The following is a 20,336-nucleotide window of genomic DNA, read 5'->3' as shown; positions in this document are numbered from 1 at the left end:
TTATCCTTTATAGAGCTTGAATGAGGCCTCTGTACAGCACTCTTCGTAACTTACTACTGCAATATTTAATACAAAATGCTAATTTTTAATAGAACATAGGCACGAAATAATTGCATTTTTGATAAAAGCTACTTGATGGTTTAAAAGGCACTAATCAATTTTGGCTTTGACAAATGTTTTCAAAGTATCAGAACAGTTGCCACAAATAATTAGGAGACTGAAAGACAATTGAGATTGGGTTGAAACATTCAGGAAAATCAGATTCCTTAAGTCGAGAACAAAAAGAAGCTGAACATAACAGAGCAAATGTAGCCATTACAACTAAAAAAATTGTTGCTGTTAAACGGGTAAACACTTACCTGGCAAGAGCAGCAATATTTCCAAACGTGTAAAAAATAGCAAATATTTTTATTCCATTGGGGAGCCAGAGCAAAATTGTTCCCTGAAACAATAATACACAATACAAAGAATAAATGCTACCATTTTATCACTGATCATTCAAGCTGCAGTTATGTTGACTTTTGCTGTGAATGTGAATTTCACCAACACTACAGTCATTGGTCATTGTAAGGACTTTCAATAATATTTTGAGGGAAAGGAAAAGGAAAATAAAAATAGTGACCTTTAGTTTGGTCTTCTTCATTCTTTGCCTTTCACTGATCTTTTACATACCTGTGGATTGGCTCATTATTCAAAGGAAACCATCAAGACACCAGGCCAAATTTGGCTGAAAAAATAATGGTGTGTCTGAACGATACAGACCATTACTAATATGCTAAATGGCCAGAAACTAGTGGCGAGGAAGCGATACCTTGTGATCTGTGTATTGCCACAAGCTGCTGGTTGACTTGCGTTGCTCTGCCGTTAGGTTTGTGAAAATGGCATCTCACACTTAACCTCTCCATGATTTTCCTGAGGTTGCTGCATTTGTGCATTAATTGCCTGCTAAATTCACCACAGAAAGTTGTCTAGTAACTAACAGAGGTTAGTAACATGATAATTGTTAATTACTGCTAATTATTTCTCCTGTCCAGAAAGCATATCATTAACTGTGGAATCTCATTCCTTCAGATTGCGAATTGTTACAGGAGATTCTTGCTTAATCCAATCTTTCTTACCCCCTCTATTTCTATTGGTGTGCCTGATTTGACATTGAATTCACCCACTCTAATTTACCCTCCTTCTCAGTCATTCCTCTTTTTTATTTCTCAATCCTTAAATCTCATTGGTTAAAGAGATAGACTGTTCGTCCTTTGTTCACCAAAGTCCCAGATGTCCTATGTACCATTATCAGCTCGCACCTCCATCAGCGTTGTGGGCAAAAACCTTTAAGACCTAAATGTGTACAAACAATTCTAACAGGGCACATGCTGCAGGATACCTTCTCCAGCAAAATATGGCCCACTGTATCATAGAAGTTTTACATAGTATGAAGTCATGAGGCAGAAAACTTTTCCTCTAATCCGAGAAGGCATTAAAGCCATTCTCCAAAGAGCATAGTTCTTTACAATATGGTAGGCTACAGAACTATGCAGTGAGTGGAAAAAAAATTCCTACACTCTAAATCAGAGCTAAAAATCAATCAGTTAGAAAGGAGGATGTGAGAGAGATATGACACTGATAAGCTTAAAAGAATGAGCAAGTCCTGCTGAAAGCAAAGCAACTGAACTCATTCCCCCTCTATATACCACAGGATTTCAGAACAGTTGGTGCAAAAAATAAGGATTGGGATATGTACAATATGATGTGAAGGCCTACTTTAACACCCAGTGCAGCAAGAAAAACATTTTCATTTTCTTTATGCAATGCCCCAAAACAAAGAGGTAATTGGAGAGCCTGGAGGTAAAGAGTGTAGACCTGAAGGAGCTTGGGGGCAAAACAGCAGAGTGATCAGAGCCCGGAGAGAGCACCAGCATCAGGGAGTGAAATTTAAAAAAATGAAGTTACGTCAGCACAAAGGGCAGTTGCTGACTGGCGAGTAGCCAGTGAGTGGTTTTTTTTTTTAAATCTAATTTATTTCAGTTTTGTTCAGTTAGGAGTTACGAAAATAAAGGCATGGCAGGGCACCTCAGTCCTGTTGAATACACAGCCTATGTCACATGGGAATTAGGAATGCCAGGATGCTTCCTGTGTCCTAGACAACCACATGTGCAGCAAGTGTCATCACTGGAGGAGTTTTAGCAGCAGCTGGCGTCACTACAGTGCATCTGCAAGGCTGACAGCTACAGGGATAGCACTTTTCTGGAGGTGGTCACCTCGCAGCTTGAGAGTGCAGGCAGAGAGGGACTGAGGGGGACTGGGTGACTGCCAGGCAATCAAGGAGTCCTCCAAGTGCATCTCACTTTCTAGTCGGTATTCAGTTCTGATTACTGGTGATGGTTCCTCTGGTGAATGCAGTCAGAGCCAAGTTCACAGCACCACAGGTGGCACAGCTGGGGCAGGGTGGGGTGGTGGGGGGGGGGGGGGTGGAAAGAATCTGGAATGCACTAGCAATAGGGGACTCAACAGTTAGGGGAACAGACAGTCATTTCTGCGGCCGGAGTATGGTACGTTGTCTCCCTGGTACCAGATCAAGGATGTCACTGAGTGGCTGTGAAACACTCTGAGGCAGGAGAGTGAACAGCCAGAGGTCTCAGTCCATAATGTAGCAATGACATGGGTAGAAAAAGGGATAAAGTCCTGCAGGCAGATTTTGGGGAGCTAGGAAAAAAAGATCAATAAGCAGGACCTCAAAAGGTAGGAATCTTCAGATTGCTCCCGGTGCCACGCACTATGATTACAGAAATAGGAGGATACAGCAGATAAGTACCTAGCTGGAGAGGTGGAGCAGTAGGGAGGGCTTGAGATTCCTGGGGCATTGGGACCAATTCTGGGGGAGGTGGGATCTATACAGGATGGATGGTTTGTACCTCAACAGGGCTGAGACCAATGTCCTCACTGGGATGTTCACTAGTGCTGTGAGGGAGGATTTAACTAATTTGGAAGGGGAATGGACACCAGGGAGTAGAAAGAATAAACAGGGTGCACAGATGACTGGGGAGACAGATAGCACTAGAGTAAGAAATAGTACAGTACGAGGTGGCATCAGATGAACAGAGAATACAAGAAGGTCCAAGATAGGTTTGCAGTGCATGTGTGTGAACGCACGAAGCGTGGCAAATAAGGCTGGTGAGCTGCAAGCGCAGATAGTCACGTAAATATGATGTTGCGGCAATAACGTTGACCTGGCTCAAAAATGGTCAGGATTGGGTGCTAAATATTCCAGGATACAAAGTGTTCAGGAAAGACGAGGGAGAAAAGAAAGGAGGCGTGTGGCAATATTGATTAATGAAACATTACAGTGCTGGAGAGAGAGAATGTTCCAAGGGGTCAAGGACAGAGTATATTTGGTTCGAGTTAAGAAACAAAAGAAGTGCCATACATTACTGGGCATATTCTATAGGCCACCAACTAGTGGGAAAGATATAGAGGAGTAACTTTGTAGGTAAATTACAGAGAGGTGCAAAAACTATAGAGTAATGATAATTATACGAATATAGACTGGGATAGTAATAATGTAAAGGGCAGAGGGGGCAGGAATTTCTTAAGTGTGTTCAGGAGAACTTTCTTGATCAGTATGATTCTGGCCCAACGAGGAAGAAGGCATTGCTGGATCTGGTTCTGGGGAATGAGGTGGGTCAAGTGGGGCAAGTGTCAGTCGGAGAACATTTTAGGAACAGTGATCATAGTATCATAAGGTTAGGTTAGCTATGGAAAGAGAGAGAAATCTAGAGTAAAAATACTTAATTGGAGGAGGGCCAATTTCAGGGGGTTGAGAACGATCTGGTCCAGATAAACTGGAATCAAAGATTGGCAGGCAAAACTGTATTTGAGCAAAGAGGGAATGGTTTATGGACAGTCTATTCCTATGTGTGGGAATGATAGGGCAATCAAAGCTAGAGCTCCCTGGATTACACAAGAGAGAGGGAGGGAGGAAGCAAAAAAGGGTGCATGACACGTCAGGTTGACAATACAAGTGAGAACTAGGCTGAATACAGAAAGTTCAGAGGGGAAGTGAAAAGGGAAATAAGAGAGGCAAAGAAAGAGTATGAGAATAGACTGACAGCTGACATAAAAGGGAATCCAAGTCTTCTATAAGTATATAAATAGTAGACAGGTAGTAAGACAAAGGCTGGGGAAACAAAAAAGGACATCTACACATGGAGTCAGAGGTCATGGCTGAGGTACCAAATGAGTACTTTGCATCTGTCAAAGTCATAGTAAAAGAGAAAATAGTTGAAACTTTGGATGGACTAAAAATGATAGAGAGGTACCAGAAAGTCTGGCTGTATTGAAGTAGATACGTACCAGATCCGGCTGGGATGTATCCTTGGTTGTTGAGGGAAGGAAGGGTGGAAATTGCAGAGGTACTGGCCATAATCTTCCAATCCTCCTTAGATACAGCAACAGTACCAGAGGACTGGATCATTGAAAATGCTACACTTTTGTTCAAAAAAGGGTGTAAGTATAAATCCAGCAACTACAGGCCAAACAGTTTAAACTCGGTGGTAGAGAAATGTTAGGAAACAATAATCTGGGACAAAATTTGGGACGGCACAGTGGCGCAGTGGTTAGCACTGCAGCCTCACAGTTCCAGGGACCCAGGTTCGTTGTGACCGCGTGGGTTTTCGCCGGGTGCTCCGGTTTCCTCCCACAGCCAAAGACTTGCAGGCTGATAGGTAAATTGGCCATTGTAAATTGCCCCTAGTGTAGGTAGGTGATATGGGATTACTGCAGGGTTAGTATAAATGGGTTGTTGTTGGTCGGCACAGACTCAGTGGGCCGAAGGGCCTGTTTCAGTGCTGTATCTCTAAAAAAAAAAAATGAACAGTAACTTGGACAAGTGTGGATTAATTAAGGAAAAGCAGCATGGATTTGTTAAAGGTAAATTGTATTTAACTAACTTGATTGAGTTTTTTGATGAGGTAATGTGGGGCACATGAACTTTCAAAAGGCATTTGATAAAGCGCCACATAATAGACTTGCCAGCAAAGTTGAAGCCTGTGGAATAAAAGGGACAGTAGCAGCATGGATATGAAACTGGCTGAGTGACAGAAAACAGAGTGCAGTGAATGGTTATTTTGCATACAGGAAGGAGGTATGCAGTGGGTTTCCCCAGGTGTCAGTACTAGGACCACTGCTTTTCTTGCTATTAATCAATGACCTAGACTTGTGTGTACAGGGTACTATTTCAAAATTTGCAGGTGACACAAAACTTGGAAATGTAGTGAACTGTGAGGTGGATAGCAATAGACTTCAATAGGAACATGACTAGGCTGGTGGAATGGCTGGACACATGGCAGATGACATTTAACGCAGAGAAGTGTGAAGTGATGCATTTTGGTAGGAAGCACGAGGAGAGGCAATATAAACTAAAGGGTACAATTCTAAAGGGGGTGGAGGAACAGAGAGACCTGGAGTTATATTGTGCCCAAATTATTGAAGGTGGCAAGGCAGGTTGAGAAAGCAATTTAAAAAACATATGGGAAGTTACGATGAACCTCTATAAAGCACTGGTATGGCCTCAGTGAAAGCCTTAGAGGGCGTGCAGAAGAGATTTACTAGAATGATTCCAGAGATGGGTGGCTTCAGTTACATGGATAGAGTGGAGAAGCTGGGGCTGTTCTCCCTAGAGCAGAGAAGGTTGAAAGGAGATTTGATAGAGGTGCACAAAATCATGTAGGGTCTAGACAGAGTACATAGAGAGAAACTACTCTCATTGATAGAAGGGTCAAGAACCAGATAAAACTGCTTTAAGGTGACTGGCAAAGAGCCAAACACGATATGAGGAAAAACCTTTTTACACAGTGAGTGGTTATGATCTGGAACGCACTGCCTGAATGGGTGGTGGAGGCAGATTCAATCAAGGCTTTCAAAAGGGAATAAGAAGGTAAAAAAAAAATTGCACAGCTATGAGGAAAGGTCAGGGGAGTGGGACTAGCTGGATTGCTCTTGCAGAGAGCCGGTATGGACTTGATGGGCCAAAAAGCATCATTTGTGCTGTAACCATTCTATGATTCATAAGGTTTAGATGTGCAGTAGATTTCTTTTGTTATGGACATTAAAAATCAGTGATAGGAATATAGGAACTAGGAGCAGGAGTAGGCCATTCCGCCCCTTGAGCCTGCTCTGCCATTCAACTAGATCATGGTCAATCTTCTACCTCAACGCCAGGAAGCTGTTAAGGCTGATGAGGAAAATGTTAAAAAATGGGGATGAGATTTTCAGCGGCAGTAAAAGTAAGGAGGGGCAATGTTCCATGGGATTATCTACAGTCTACATAATTCAATGCTCCTTCATTCAATTATTTTAGTCCTAAATTCTCACTTTGCTGTGTTATTTATGTTGTTTATTTCAAATTATAATTCTTTTAGGTGAGGTGAGAGTGACTGCCCTTGACAGCAAGGCAGCATTTGACTGAGTATGGCATCAAGGAGCCCCAGCAAAACTGGAATCAGTGAGAATCAGGGGGAAAACCCTCCGCTGGTTGGAGTCATACCTAGTGCAAAGGAAGATGGTTGTGATTGTTGGAGGTCAATCATCTGAGCTCCAGAACATCACTGCAGGAGTTCCTCAGGGTAGTGTCCCAGGCCCAACCATCTTTAGCTGCTTTATCAATGACCTTCCTTCAATCATAAGGTCAGAAGTGGGTATGTTCACTGATGATTGCACAATGTTCAGCACCATTCACGACTCCTCAGGTACTGAAGCAGTCCGTGTAGAAATGCGGCAAGACCTGGATTATATCCAGGCTTGAGCTGATAAGTGGCAAGTAACATTCATGCCACACAAGTGCCAGGCAATGACCATCTCCAACAAGAGAGAATCTAACCATCTCCCCATGACATTCAATGGCATTACCATCGCTAAATCCTCCATTATCAACATCCTAGACTCGACCATTGACCAGAAACTGAACTGGAGTAGCCATATAAATACTGTGGCTACAAGAGCAGGTCAGAGGCTAGGAATCCTATGACTCCCAAAGCCTGTCCACCATCTGCAAGGCACAAGTCAGGAGTGTGATGGAATACTCTCCACTTGCCTGGATGGGTGCAGCTCCAACAACACTCAAGAAGCTCAACACCATCCAGGACAAAGCAGCCCACTTGATTGGCACCCCATCCACAAACATTCACTCCCTCCACCACCAATGCACAGTGGCAACAGTGTGTATCATCTACAAGATGCACAGCAGCATCGCACCAAGGCTCCTTAGACAGCACCTTCCAAACCCACGACCTCTACCAACAAGAAGGACAAGGACAGCAAATGCATGGGAACACCACCACCTGCAAGTTCCCCTCTAAGTTACAAACCATCCTGACTTGGAACTATATCGCCGTTCCTTCCCTGTCGCTGGGTCAAAATCCTGGAACTCCCTTCCTAACAGCACTGTGGACGTACCTACCTCCCATGGATTGCAGCGGTTCAAGAAGGCAGCTCACCACCACCTTCTCAAAGACAATTAGGGATGGGCAATAAATACTGGCCTGGCCAGCAACACCCACATCCCATGAATAAATAAAAAAACCATAAAAATGGTTTTCGATTAGCTGTATAGTTTGCTGTCAAGTTGAAATGAGGATGACACTAAATACTTACATATTGCATGATATAAATTGATAGATGAGGAATATATAATATTTTATCTGTTACAGTATATCCATGACATCAGTAATGCGAATTTAAATTTTAAAGAAATTTGTAAATCTTTCAAATTCTAACACACTTTGGTAGCAGGGAGGTCTTACTTGATCAAAATTAAATGCAATACTGTAGACATTTGCCAGGTTAGTCTAGTCTAAACACTGCACAACATAGGCAATGGTACAGTTAATATATACCACTGATTTTCAAAGTTTTGCAGACTGTGCCCAAGAAGAATAATTAGTTTCTCTCATCCGGTTAGCTATCCATACTAGTGCTCATAAGGCTGAGTAATATTTACCAAAAAGGCTGCAGTCCTCGATATTTTTAAGGAACACAGCTCTTAAGGTAACCATTGCTGAGGACATCAGCATTTCTACACAGTGAAACACACTGTGCCTCAGCAGGCCACAGCAGTAAATAAAAAATCCTTGCCTGCCACATACATTCCTTCATGGAATGTCACAATCCAAATGATATTTTAGTCAAAGGCTGGGTCTAACCGGGGTGTGTTCTCAAACAAAGCTTTCTGACTGCAGAATACCCTTGTGGCAGGGCATTGTAAGCACTGTTTAGGATTAACCTATCTGTATTTCAGAATCATGTTGCTTTAGTACAAACTGACAGGACTCATGCTTTTGAAGCAGAAACAATTTTCTTTTTACCCCGCACACCTGTTGAACCGGGCTCATACTGAATAGTTTTAAAAACACTATATGTGTCGGGTTCGGGTTGGGTCGGGTTGCACTTCCGGGTCCGGCATTCGGGCTTGGGTTGGGCCGGGTCAGACATGCTCTATCACAGGTAAGTGGCTCCAACGTTAATTTAATTTTTGGACTAGAAAGGTGGTTTTGTTACAGTTATTTTAAGCTTGTGCAGATTAGCAACAAAGTGAAAAACATAAGGTAAATTAACTGATGGTCGGGTCGGGAACGGGAAAAAATTGGAAGGACTCGGGCCGGATGTGGTTCTGTCGGGCTTTGGTCGGGTTTCTTTTTGTAGACCTGTGCAGGCCTTTACTTTAAACTACAGGCGACTCCCTCTATTGGTTAGAAAAGAAATTACTACAAAGACACAATGTAACCAGTCAAACTACTGAACAGCAGCAGATGGTTTTTGCTAGTATTGTATTCATTTCTGGACACCACACTTTTGGAAGGTTGTCAATATCTTGAACAGCATGCAGAGGAGATTTACCAGAATGGCACCAGGGATGAGGGGCTTCAGTTATGTGAAGACACTAGGCAAGCTGGGATTTTTCTTCTCAGGGGAGAGAAGGTTAAGGGCAGACCTAATAGAAGTGTTCAAAATAATGAAGGGTCATGATAAAGAACATTATTTCCACTGGCTAGTGGGTCAGTAACCACAGCACACAGATTTAACATCATTGGCAGAAAAAAATCAAAGGCGAGATGAGGAGAAATTCTTTTACGTAGCGAGTTATGGTGATCTGGAATGCACTGCCTGAAAGGATAGTGTGTAAAGCCTGGCTACCCGACATGTGTCGGGTTCAGGTTGGGATGAGTTGAAATACTGAGTCCAGCATTCGAGCTCAGGTCAGGTCCAGCAGGACACTGCTTCCGGGAAGTCACGGGATCAGACTTACTCATGATTCCCCACAATTCCAGCAGCAGACTATTCCTGCTGCTGGAACAAATGAAGGAGATTTGGGTCGGGTTGGGCGCGACAAAAAAATTAAATGGCTCGGACTCAGGTTGGCTGTGGTCGGGTTTTAATTTTATACCCGAGCTACTCTTTAGCAGTGTAGGAAGATTCAACAGTAACTTTCAATAGGGATTTGTATACTTGAAAATAAAAAATTTGCAGGACTACAGTGAAAGAGCAGGATTAATTAGATCTTTTAAAGAGCTGGTACAGGAATCATGAGCTGAACGGCCTCCTTCTGTGCTGAAAGATAGTATGAAGCTGTGAAAATGGAAAACAACATTCTGAATTTGGACAATGCCATCTTATAGTGCCACGTCAGTGATTTAACGCTGCCCATACAATTTTATTCCTGTATCCTATTTAAAAGTGACTGCTCTAAGATTCTTAAAAGGAGGTAGAATTCCAAATCTAATCGTCTAAACTACATAGGTAAAATGTCCAGCCTGTGTGGATGAACTAGATTTGTTGTGTGGGATCTTCATATATGAATGGTCCTTCTATACTAAGCAGGTATCTACTATTCATTCCAACATCATTATGCACAAGAGATTGGCCCAGCAATACCTTTGTGGAGGAGGATGAAGGCAAACAGAAGGGTGGAGGAAGAGGAGGAACTGTAATCGGTGCAAAAAATAAAGCTGAAGCATTTGCAACAATCTTCAGCCAGAACTGCCGAGTGGATGATCCATCTCGGCCTCCTCCTGAAGTCTCCAGCATCAAAGATGCCAGTCTTCAGCGAATTTGATTCACTCCGCCTGATATCAAGTAGCGACTGAAGGCACTGGATACTGCAAAGGTTATGGGCCCTGACAACATTCCGGCAATAGTACTGACGACCTCTGTTCCACAACTTGCTGCGCCCCTAGCCAACCTGTTCCAGTACAGCTACAACACTGGCATCTAGCCAGCAATGTGGAAAATTGCCCAGGTATGTCCTGTACACAAAAAGCAGGAAAAATTCAACCCAGCTAATTACCGTCCCATCAGTATACTCTCGACCATCAGTAAAGTGATGGAAGGCATCATTGACAGTGCTATCAAGCGGCACTTACTTAGCAATAACCTGCTCACTGACGCACAGTTTGGGTTCCGCCAGGGTCACTCAGCTCCTGACCTCATTACAGCCTTGGGTCAAACATGGAAAAAAGAACTGAACTCAAGAGGTGAGGTGAGAGTGACTGCCCTTGGCATCAAGGCAGCATTTGACTGAGTATGGTATCAAGGAGACCTAGCAAAACTGGAGCCAATTGGAATCAGGGGGAAAATTCTCCGCTGGTTGGAATCGTACCTTGCGCAAAGGAAGATGGTTGTGGTTGTTGGAGGTCAATCATTTCAGCTCCAGGACATCACTGCAAGAGTTCCTCAGGGTAATGTCCCAGACCCAACCATCTTCAGCAGCTTCATCAATTACCTTCCTTTAATCATAAGGTCAGAAGTAGGGATGTTCTCTGATGATTGCACAATGTTCAGCACCTTTTGCAGCTCCACAGATAATGAAGTGGTCCGTGTAGAAATGCAGCAAGACCTGGCCATATCTAGGCTTGGGCTGATAAGTGGCAAGTAACATTCGCGCCACACAAGTACCAGGCAACAACCATCTCCAACAAGAGAGAATCTAACCAATTCCCTTTGATATTCAATGGCATTACGATCGCTGAATCCCCCACTATCAACATCCTGGGGGTTACCATTGACCAGAAACTGAACTGGAGTAGCCATATAAATTCCGTGGCTACAAGAGCAGGTCAGAGGCTAGGAATCCTACGGCGAATAACTCACCTCCTGACTCCCCAAAGCCTGTCCACCATCTACAAGGCACAAGTCAGGAGTGTGATGGAATATTCTCCACTTGCCTGGATGGGTGCAGCTCCAACAACACTTAAGAAGCTCGACACCATCCAGGACAAAGCAACCTGCTTGATTGGCACCCTGTCCACAAACATTCACTCCCTCCACCACAGTGGCAGCAGTGTGTATATCATCTACAAGTTGTGCTGCAGCAACGCAACTCAGGCAGCACCTTCCAAACCCTTGACCTCTACTTCCAGAAGGACAAGGGTGGCAGATGTGTGGGAAGACCACACAAGTTCCCCTCGAAGCCACACCCCATCCTGACTTGAAACTATATCGCCATTCCTTCACTGTCGCTGGGTCAAAATCCTGGAACTCCCTTCCTAATAGCAATGTGGGTGTACCTACCCCACATGGATTGCAACGGTTCAAAAAGGCAGCGCACCACCACCTTCTCATGGGGAATTAGGGATGGGCAATAAATGCTGGCCTGGCCAGCGACGCCCACATCCCATGAAAGGCATAAAAAAAACCCCGAATTTTATTTCAGCAAATAATAAATTAGCCTTTATATCACTTAGTTGATGCTTTAGAGATGTTCTTGGTCCAACACAACTCTTTTTCCAATTTCCAAGTCAGAATGTTGTGCGTCTTGGAAGGGAACTTGGAGGTGTCAGTTTTCCCACCTATTTACCAAATGCCCGGTCTTCTTTAGCCAACAAATTTAATTAGATGTAGTCTTGTTAAAAGGTTTTGAAAGAGGTGGGCACTGACAAGAAAATTGCTATTAATTCTCTTGGAAGGATCCTCCTGGTGTTACCTTAGTAAAGCATTTGCTAACTGCTCCAGTTGCACATGGAGAACTTTCTAACAAGATGATAAATTGTTGATCCTTGTAAGTTTGCAAACAGGTTTTGTTCTATTAGCACAGTATTCTTGCAGTATTAACTAAGTGAAAATACTGTAACCCTGATTTATGAAGCAGAGAACAGAGAAATAAATATTATTTCTGGTTACAGAGAACTTTTGATTGAAGCTTTGGATCTCTATATCCTTATGCCAAATCACACAAGGGTTACCACTTTGATAAGGCATTTGTAGATTGTGTGAGCAATCAGTGCATGAGCACGTCACCCTCGAGGTGGGGACTGTAAGGTTTATAACATTTACATAGCTTACTTTTATGAATAACTTTGTAATACTCTTTCTGCAAGAAACTAGTGTCGTGACTTGACTGCATGATGGACAAACTTGACTGAAATAGGTCAATGTATAGCTGTTTAATGCTGAATTGATATTTGGAAAACATGTTTTTCTGCACTTATGTAAAAACAAGGATAAAAAGATCAAAGAGTCTATTCGTTAAAACCACAAAGCTGCAGAAAAAGAGTTATCTCAGGAAAAAGGGGAACTTTAGGTATCTGGCAAGGGTTAAAAACAGAACAATCTGTGAGGGTCTATGTGCTAAGCCATCATGAGACTAGGAGCAAACAATGATATAGTCTTAACCCAATCATGTTGGCTGAATTAGATCATGGCCTAATGGCAAGAACTATTTAAATGTAACTTATGCTATTAAATCAGGCAGTCACAAAGTTGTGTGTGGTGGACAAATCCAGTAATCGGGCACATTCAAAATGTATTGGGCCACTTGACATTTTTACAACAGTGTATTGATTCAAATGCTTTAAATGCCGGGTGAAAGGGTATACAATGCATATTATCCTTTGGGTTAAAACTTCTGAAGATGGTATCAAATATAAGCGGTGAAAGCCCAACTACTTCCTGCATATGATTCTATTGGTGCTGGTTGCCACCAGTAGTCTACCGGAACCATCCTTCACATGTGAGCAGACAATACATGTTGTTAGGCTATTTGATCAACTGGAGCATCATCGCCAAATCAGATCCTGTGCTGACGTAATGGCCACACAAACACACGTCTAGCAGGGGTCACTAAATAGAGTTAGGAACAAGAACTCAAGTTTTTTTTTCAGTGAATCTGAAGTAAAAATGTCAAGTGGCCCAATACATTTTGAATGTGCCCGATTACTGGATTTGTCCACCTTGAACCTTCATGATTTTTATGGTTGAAGCACTCTACATTAACTAGATAAACCAGTGGGGCAGCCCTCACTGATAGATTTTAATAAAATGAAGTCCTTACACTTAAATAATGCTTCATCTTACTTGAGCACTACTAAAAAAAGTAATATTCAGAAGTAAAGTAAAGCTCCTACTTACAAGAATTGAAAAACAAACTCCAGCAGCAAAGCAAATCGCAAACCACTTCACCCTTGTTCCAAAGCTGAGTGAAGTTGAATCAAGGACCTTGAAATAAAATCACAAATTTGAGATATAGTTTCCCCATTGTACATAGAATAAACAAGTACACAATATCTTAAAAACAGAAGTAGTAAATTAGTTCAGGCACTAGAGATATCCAAAATGTTTGAAGCTCTTGTGAGCTTAAAGTATCTGGAGTCAGAACTTCAGAATTAAGTGAGGGCACATGAAGGAAGAATCATCAGAAACCGGAAAAGAGGAAGTTGACGTATAATTAAACAACAGCTTTATTTCACTGTTTGTGAAATTGCATCTCATATATATAAAAATGTTAAGTTAATTTTCAAAAAATAAACATTACTGTTGAAATCAGATCCAAAATAGAAGTTTGAGGGAGCAGGAATGTTAAAACAAAAAAATTCCAACACTTTTTAAGGCATAAAATTTGAACTGTTTTCTCCAACCTATGTAGAAGCACTGCATTGTGCTATTCACAAGCATCTCAGAATAAAAATATTAAACCTGTAAAGAAGTTAGGGAACAAAATTGAAACTAAATTTATTCTGCCTTGTAGCACTGGAGAAAATTCTCACTCAGTGAAATTTATACAGCATACAATTAATCCAATAAAGTACACGGCAAATTGATAGTCCTTCCACTTCAACTACTGTTTGAGCTACAAATAAAAGGATGAAACAAGACTGAACAGTTGACTACATATCTCCAAGTACTTTAAGGGCTTACCACATTAAGCAACATTCATAGTCACTCCCCTAAGTTAAATTGAGGAGAGTAGTTTATCTAATTAAAGTAGCAATTCTTTAAAAAGTGTATTTCTGCAAGACACCAGTTAGATTTATTTTTCCGAGGAACATGTACTTAAAGTATGGCGCCCAAGTGGAAATTATGGATTTAAACTATTAAAGGAAGATAAACTTTTCCGGCCTTTACTGTAATTATACTGGGGAAATTTGAATTAAAAATCAAGTTTTATTATTTTTAGTACTGTACAAAAACAGCTAACACTATGTTACTGATGACAATTTCTGAACTTTTAAACAGCTGACTTCCAATGGGGCTAGTTTCCCACATGCATTAACCGTGTAGAGCAGTGGTTCCTAAACTTTCTTTTGCTGAGACCCTGTTTGGAGACGGTCTCATTCTCAGCCTGCCCTTTACTTAAAATAACTAAAACAGTATTTTACGAGGAATTCACAATGGTCACCTTGCCTTCAGTCATGTAGGGCGCCTCAAATAGCCAACTGCTTTAAGGTTCTCTACTGTCATGCAGCAATAAGGAAATGGACATGTCAGAGCTGCTTCTGGCGCAACAGGAATCAATTATATATGTACCACATGCAGATCTGATGGACCCAAAGTTCACTTCTAGAAATTAGCGGGGATTCAAACGTCAAAATGTTTCAAATGCTGAGATCACTCCATAATGCACCTCCTCTGGCTTTATGCATCGACAGCTTTTGTTCTTATCCGTTCGACCTCCTTGCACTTTCCTTAGATAACCTCGGCGTGCCTTCCTCATTCCAGTTTGGGAACCTCTACAGAGTGATTGACATCTTGAACTTCACACGATCAATACTACAGTTATTTAGTATTAAATGTACAGTATTTAAAATTTACTTGAGGACAATTTCATACTGTACTTGTTATACTCAATGCAAGGTGCATCAAATGGGGAATTCATGATGAAACTGGATATCAAACGGTTTCAACAGCAGCATGCACACATGTAGGACAGGCTGTCTTACTTACCTTATCAGCTCCTGATATTTATCCTTAGGCAGCATGAAAGAAGCAAATTAACAGTAATTTATAGTTCATCCTTTATAATTCACATTTAGTTATTTTGCTTGCTTGTTGAAGGATAGTCAGAAAGTATTGAGATCTTAGCTATCAGCAACTTTAAAAACAGCCACTTGGGCAGACATTGTGCACATTTCAACAAATTTAAAGTTATCACACAAAGAAAATTCAGTATGAACTACATGTTCATCAGAGATGTTTATAGATATTGCAAAGCATTCTGTTGGAATTAGATGAAATCTTATTCAAGCTTCATTCACAATATAGAATACAACAGTATGCATTATCTTTTTTCTTTTCAATCCTTAACATATTGATTAATTCTGAGGAACATCCTGGGGTTAGCAACCCTCCAGTTTCTGACTGAAGTCGCCAACATTCTTATGTGAGCCTCAACATCAAGAGTCCGCAAACTGTGGGACTGTAGAGTATCAGTTCAACCAAATCCTCACCTCACCCCATAGCCAAATACCCAAATCTGAATAGAAGTCGTTGGAAAGCAATCAGGAGTGGAAACTCAGGATGGCTTGCCCAGGCTACCTGAACCACCTGGTGTCCCAACTTAGAGCAGACAGTACATACTGGGAATCAAACTTAGTCTGTATGGGCGAGTACCCCACAATGTGATGCATTTCCTCATTATGCCATCAAGGGAGCCTTGTTGATAAGGATATAACTAACAAACATTGATTCTCACACTTGGCTCGGTACAACATACTTTGCCAGTTTGAAATGAATATAGCACAATTCGTACAGATTCATATTAATCTTCCCACTCAAATTTGAACTAACAACGCACAAACAATTCACAGCAGGCAAACTTTTCAGATTTTTTTGGAAATTAAATTTTTAAAAATGCAGTTCTACTTTCAGCATTTGAAAGAATCCCAAGGGTACTTGTCACATGTGACACTCAGTCATAGTTCATGCCTGAGCTCTGAACTACATCAACTATAAAAACAAGTGGCTAATGTAGGATTTTAAAAGTGCTGTGCAATATTTTCAGCCTATTCCATTGTATTTTAATTGCTGAACAGCCTCAACAGCATTTTCTGGATTCCACTGTGCTTCACAGGTTTACTGTCTTTTCCATTGACAGTACAATACTTCACAGCAGGGACTCATTATAAAGCCATTACAATTTATGCTTGTACAGTTGATTTAGTTTCAATAACTGTATACTGTGATCATAACACTCCGACAATATAAATGCAATTATGCTAACAACTGTGCTGGTAGAGTATGGAGATATCAATTTGAAGCCTGCATGTATTGTGATACTACTAAAGTACTTTCAAGCCAAATTTTCATTAAACCTTCCCTCCCTAGTTGTATTTTTGCGCTCAAGATGAAAACGGTGAGCAATGGAAAATGGAACACCATTCTATGTTGGGCCTCATTGCCAGAATCGACTACAACCAGGACAGCTACCAACCAGACGCAACAAACTCCTGACAGAGCCAAGCCTGGTCGAGCGGACACTGACATGTGTACTTCTAGCAGGAACACTGGATAGCTATCAGGAACAAGAACCTTGCACAATTTTTCACTTCCTTGACAGGCCAGTTGTAGCAAACATACTGTCAATTAGCTAACCCAGCGTAAACCAACGACCAATCCTGGGACACTCTAGTTTGCAACGACTCAACTACTCACTGCCTTAATTTGCTTTGCGATTGGTCTTACTCCCATAAAGTTTCTACTCCAATCAAGTTTCTATCAACAAAAGGAATACATTAATCGCTACTGTTGGAGACAGAATTACCAATACTGTGCACTATTTACCAACTTCCAAGAATAAATAATATTCCATTAAATAAATTTATTTACAATCACAGCCTATTTATTTTAATCAAAGTTACTGCTTTGCAGTGACTAAGTTAAATTCCATTTCTATTAGATGCGATTCTGTGATTAGATTAGAGTCATAGAGAGATACAGCACTGAAACAGACCCTTCGGCCCACCGAGTCTGTGCCGACCAGCAACCACTCATTTATACTTCTTTCTTTCTTTTCTTTCTTTTGGGCCTCCTTATCTCGAGAGACAATGGATACGCGCCTGGAGGTGGTCAGTGGTTTGTGAAGCAGCGCCTGGAGTGGCTATAAAGGCCAATTCTGGAGTGACAGGCTCTTCCACAGGTGCTGCAGAGAAATTTGTTTGTTGGGGCTGTTGCACAGTTGGCTCTCCCCTTGCGCCTCTGTCTTTTTTCCTGCCAACTACTAAGTCTCTTCGACTCGCCACAATTTAGCCCTGTCTTTATGGCTGCCCGCCAGCTCTGGCGAATGCTGGCAACTGACTCCCACGACTTGTGATCAATGTCACACGATTTCATGTCGCGTTTGCAGACGTCTTTATAACGGAGACATGGACGGCCGGTGGGTCTGATACCAGTGGCGAGCTCGCTGTACAATGTGTCTTTGGGGATCCTGCCATCTTCCATGCGGCTCACATGGCCAAGCCATCTCAAGCGCCGCTGACTCAGTAGTGTGTATAAGCTGGGGATGTTGGCCGCTTCAAGGACTTCTGTGTTGGAGATATAGTCCTGCCACCTGATGCCAAGTATTCTCCGAAGGCAGCGAAGATGGAATGAATTGAGACGTCGCTCTTGGCTGGCATACGTTGTCCAGGCCTCGCTGCCGTAGAGCAAGGTACTGAGGACACAGGCCTGATACACTCGGACTTTTGTGTTTATTTATACTAATTTATACTCATTTATACTAATCCTACATTAATCCCATACCCCCTACCACCTACCTACACTAGGGGCAATTTACAATGGCCAATTTACCTATCAGCCTGCAAGTCTTTGGCTGTGGGAGGAAACCGGAGCACCCGGCGGAAATCCACGCGGTCACAGGGAGAACTTACAAACTGCACAGGCAGTACCCAGAACCGAACCCGGGTCGGTGGCGGTGCTAACCACTGCGCCGCCCACATTCAAGCGGATATTTCAGAATACTCAGGATAAGTATATTCCAACTATAAAGAAAGATTCTAAGGGGAGGATCCACCATCCATGGTTAACTAAAGGAGTTAAAGAAAGCATCAAGCTTAAGGAAAAGGTATATAATTGCACAAAGATGAGTGGCAGGTCAGATGATTGGTCAGAATATGAATGGCAGAGAATGACGAAAAGGTTAATCAGGAGAAAGAAATTAAGAGTATGAGAGGAAGCGAGCTAGAAATGCAAAAATGGTAGCAAGAGTTTCTACAGGCATGTAAAAAGAAAAGAGCAAATAAAGTGAGTGTTGGTCCTCTAGAGTCAGAATGGGAAGTTAATAGTAGATAATAAGGAAATGGAGGATGAAATGAACAAATATTTTGCTTCTGTCTTCACTATAGACGACACAAACAACATTCCGGTAATAGCTGTAAATCAGGAGTTTGAAGGAAGAGAAGAACTTGGTGAAACTACAATCACCAGGCAAGATTCTGTAATTTTACCTGTTCATAATGAGAGCCAGTGATTTATTAGTGATGGAATTTTTTTTTTACATTATTCGGGATTAGGTGTTCGTCAAGACTTTTAACCTATGTTTTTGAAGATTGCATTATATGAATCGGCTCATTTGGGGAGCACCACGGTGAGTAGCTAGGTTGGGGGAGAAGGGGACAGGAAACCAATAGCCAAGATCATAATTTAACAGGCTGGATGTATTTAGAAAATGATTTCAATGAATAACAGTACACCAAAGTTGAAACTAAAACATATTTATTTGGCATTTGCACTGAATTAAGAGCATAGGTCACAGCTTGTGCAGATTTTAAAAATATGCACTCTCACCTCTGAGGCAGAAGATTGAGGGTTCAAGCCCCAATCCAGGGCTTGAGCACAAAAATCAAAGCTAACACTCCAGTGAAGTACTGAAGGAGTGCTACACTGTCAGAGGTGCTGTCTTTCAGATGTGACATTAAACCGAGGCCCTGCCTGCCCTCTCAGGTTGATGTAAAAGATCCCACGGCAATATTTTGAAGAGAGCGAGGAGGTTATTCCCACTGTCCTGGCTAATACTTAACCCTCAATCAACATCAAAAAAACAGATTATCTGGTCGCTATCACATTGCTGTTTGTAGTAGCTTGCTATGCAGGAATGGTCACATAATGGGAGTGTTATTGGACCAGTAATACTCCAGAGACATGATTCAAATCCCACCACCGCAGCTGGAGGAATTTAAATTCATATAATTAAATAAATCTGGAATAAAAAGCTACTTGTCATAAAAACCCATCTGGTTCACTAATGTCCTTTAGGGAAGGAAATCTGTCATCTTTACCCAGTATGGCCTACATGTGACTCCAGACCCATAGCAATGTGGATGACTCTTAACTGCCTAGCAAGGTACTTAATTGTATTAAAGTGGAAAAGTTAAACAAGATTAAAACAGGATGGATCACCCAGCACTGACCTCGACATTGGAAAAATCAATGGCACACCAGTCGACCCTGCAAAGTCTTCCTCGCTAACAGCTGAGGATTTGTGCCAAAATTGGGAGAAATGTCCCACCGACTAGTCAGGCAGCAGCGTGACAGTCATACTTGTTAATTGTATATTAATTGTGTTTAATTGTATGCAGGTACTGGGCATTCACTTGAGCCCCGATAAATAGACACAGACTAACCCCCTCCAACACCCACCCACTGAGCGACGTTTTGAGTGGTGACCTGTACCCTCCCTCCCTTTCCCCATCTCTCTCTCTCTCTCTCTGACAGCTAACCAAGATGAGTCAGTCGTCTCTCAATTATTGTTGTGTCCCCCAATCTAAAGCAGATGCAGTTTTTACTTTTTGGTGCCTTTCTGAGCTGGCAAAGGCCGCCATCAGAAACATCAGGCCTGAGACCTGAGGTGGATGTAGTTTGCAAGGCTTCAATGGCGACTCCATCTTCGCCGGTGGTGGGGTCCGCAAGGACCAATGAGCGAGTGCCTGCTAAAGAGCTCAGGTCTTTTGCCTGGAGCACCACCCTCCTCCTCTACCTGGGAATCTATCATGGCCCTTCTGAGGATGCCAGGCCATCAAACTGGCAAAAGCTGCAGGCTGAGATTACCACTCCTGTTCGTAAACCTGGGGTGTCTCTGTGCC

At 42.1% G+C, this 20,336-nt stretch overlaps 1 protein-coding gene and 1 long non-coding RNA gene across 3 annotated transcripts in view; one reads left to right on the top strand and one right to left on the bottom strand.

Moving 5' to 3' along the window:
* The window catches only part of LOC137376383 (uncharacterized), a 116,448-nt gene extending 99,403 nt beyond the window's left edge, over positions 1 to 17,045 (top strand). The window contains exon 4 of the long non-coding RNA XR_010976206.1: positions 16,585 to 17,045. This is a non-coding gene — a long non-coding RNA (uncharacterized lncRNA). The remainder of the gene's footprint in view (positions 1 to 16,584) is intronic.
* sft2d1 (SFT2 domain containing 1) overlaps positions 1 to 20,336 on the bottom strand; it is a 179,438-nt gene that overhangs the window by 74,943 nt on the left and 84,159 nt on the right. For both annotated transcript variants that reach the window (XM_068044835.1, XM_068044836.1), the window contains exons 2-3: positions 13,393 to 13,479; positions 360 to 442 (exon numbers count right to left, since the gene is read on the bottom strand). In XM_068044835.1, the coding sequence (XP_067900936.1) occupies positions 360 to 442; positions 13,393 to 13,479 (170 nt within the window). The remainder of the gene's footprint in view (positions 1 to 359; positions 443 to 13,392; positions 13,480 to 20,336) is intronic.

The sequence above is a fragment of the Heterodontus francisci genome, chromosome 13 (genome assembly GCF_036365525.1).
Source record: "Heterodontus francisci isolate sHetFra1 chromosome 13, sHetFra1.hap1, whole genome shotgun sequence".
Classification (NCBI taxonomy): domain Eukaryota; kingdom Metazoa; phylum Chordata; class Chondrichthyes; order Heterodontiformes; family Heterodontidae; genus Heterodontus; species Heterodontus francisci.
The sequence above is the reverse complement of the archived record's forward strand: the minus strand, read 5'-3'. Positions and strand labels throughout refer to the sequence as shown.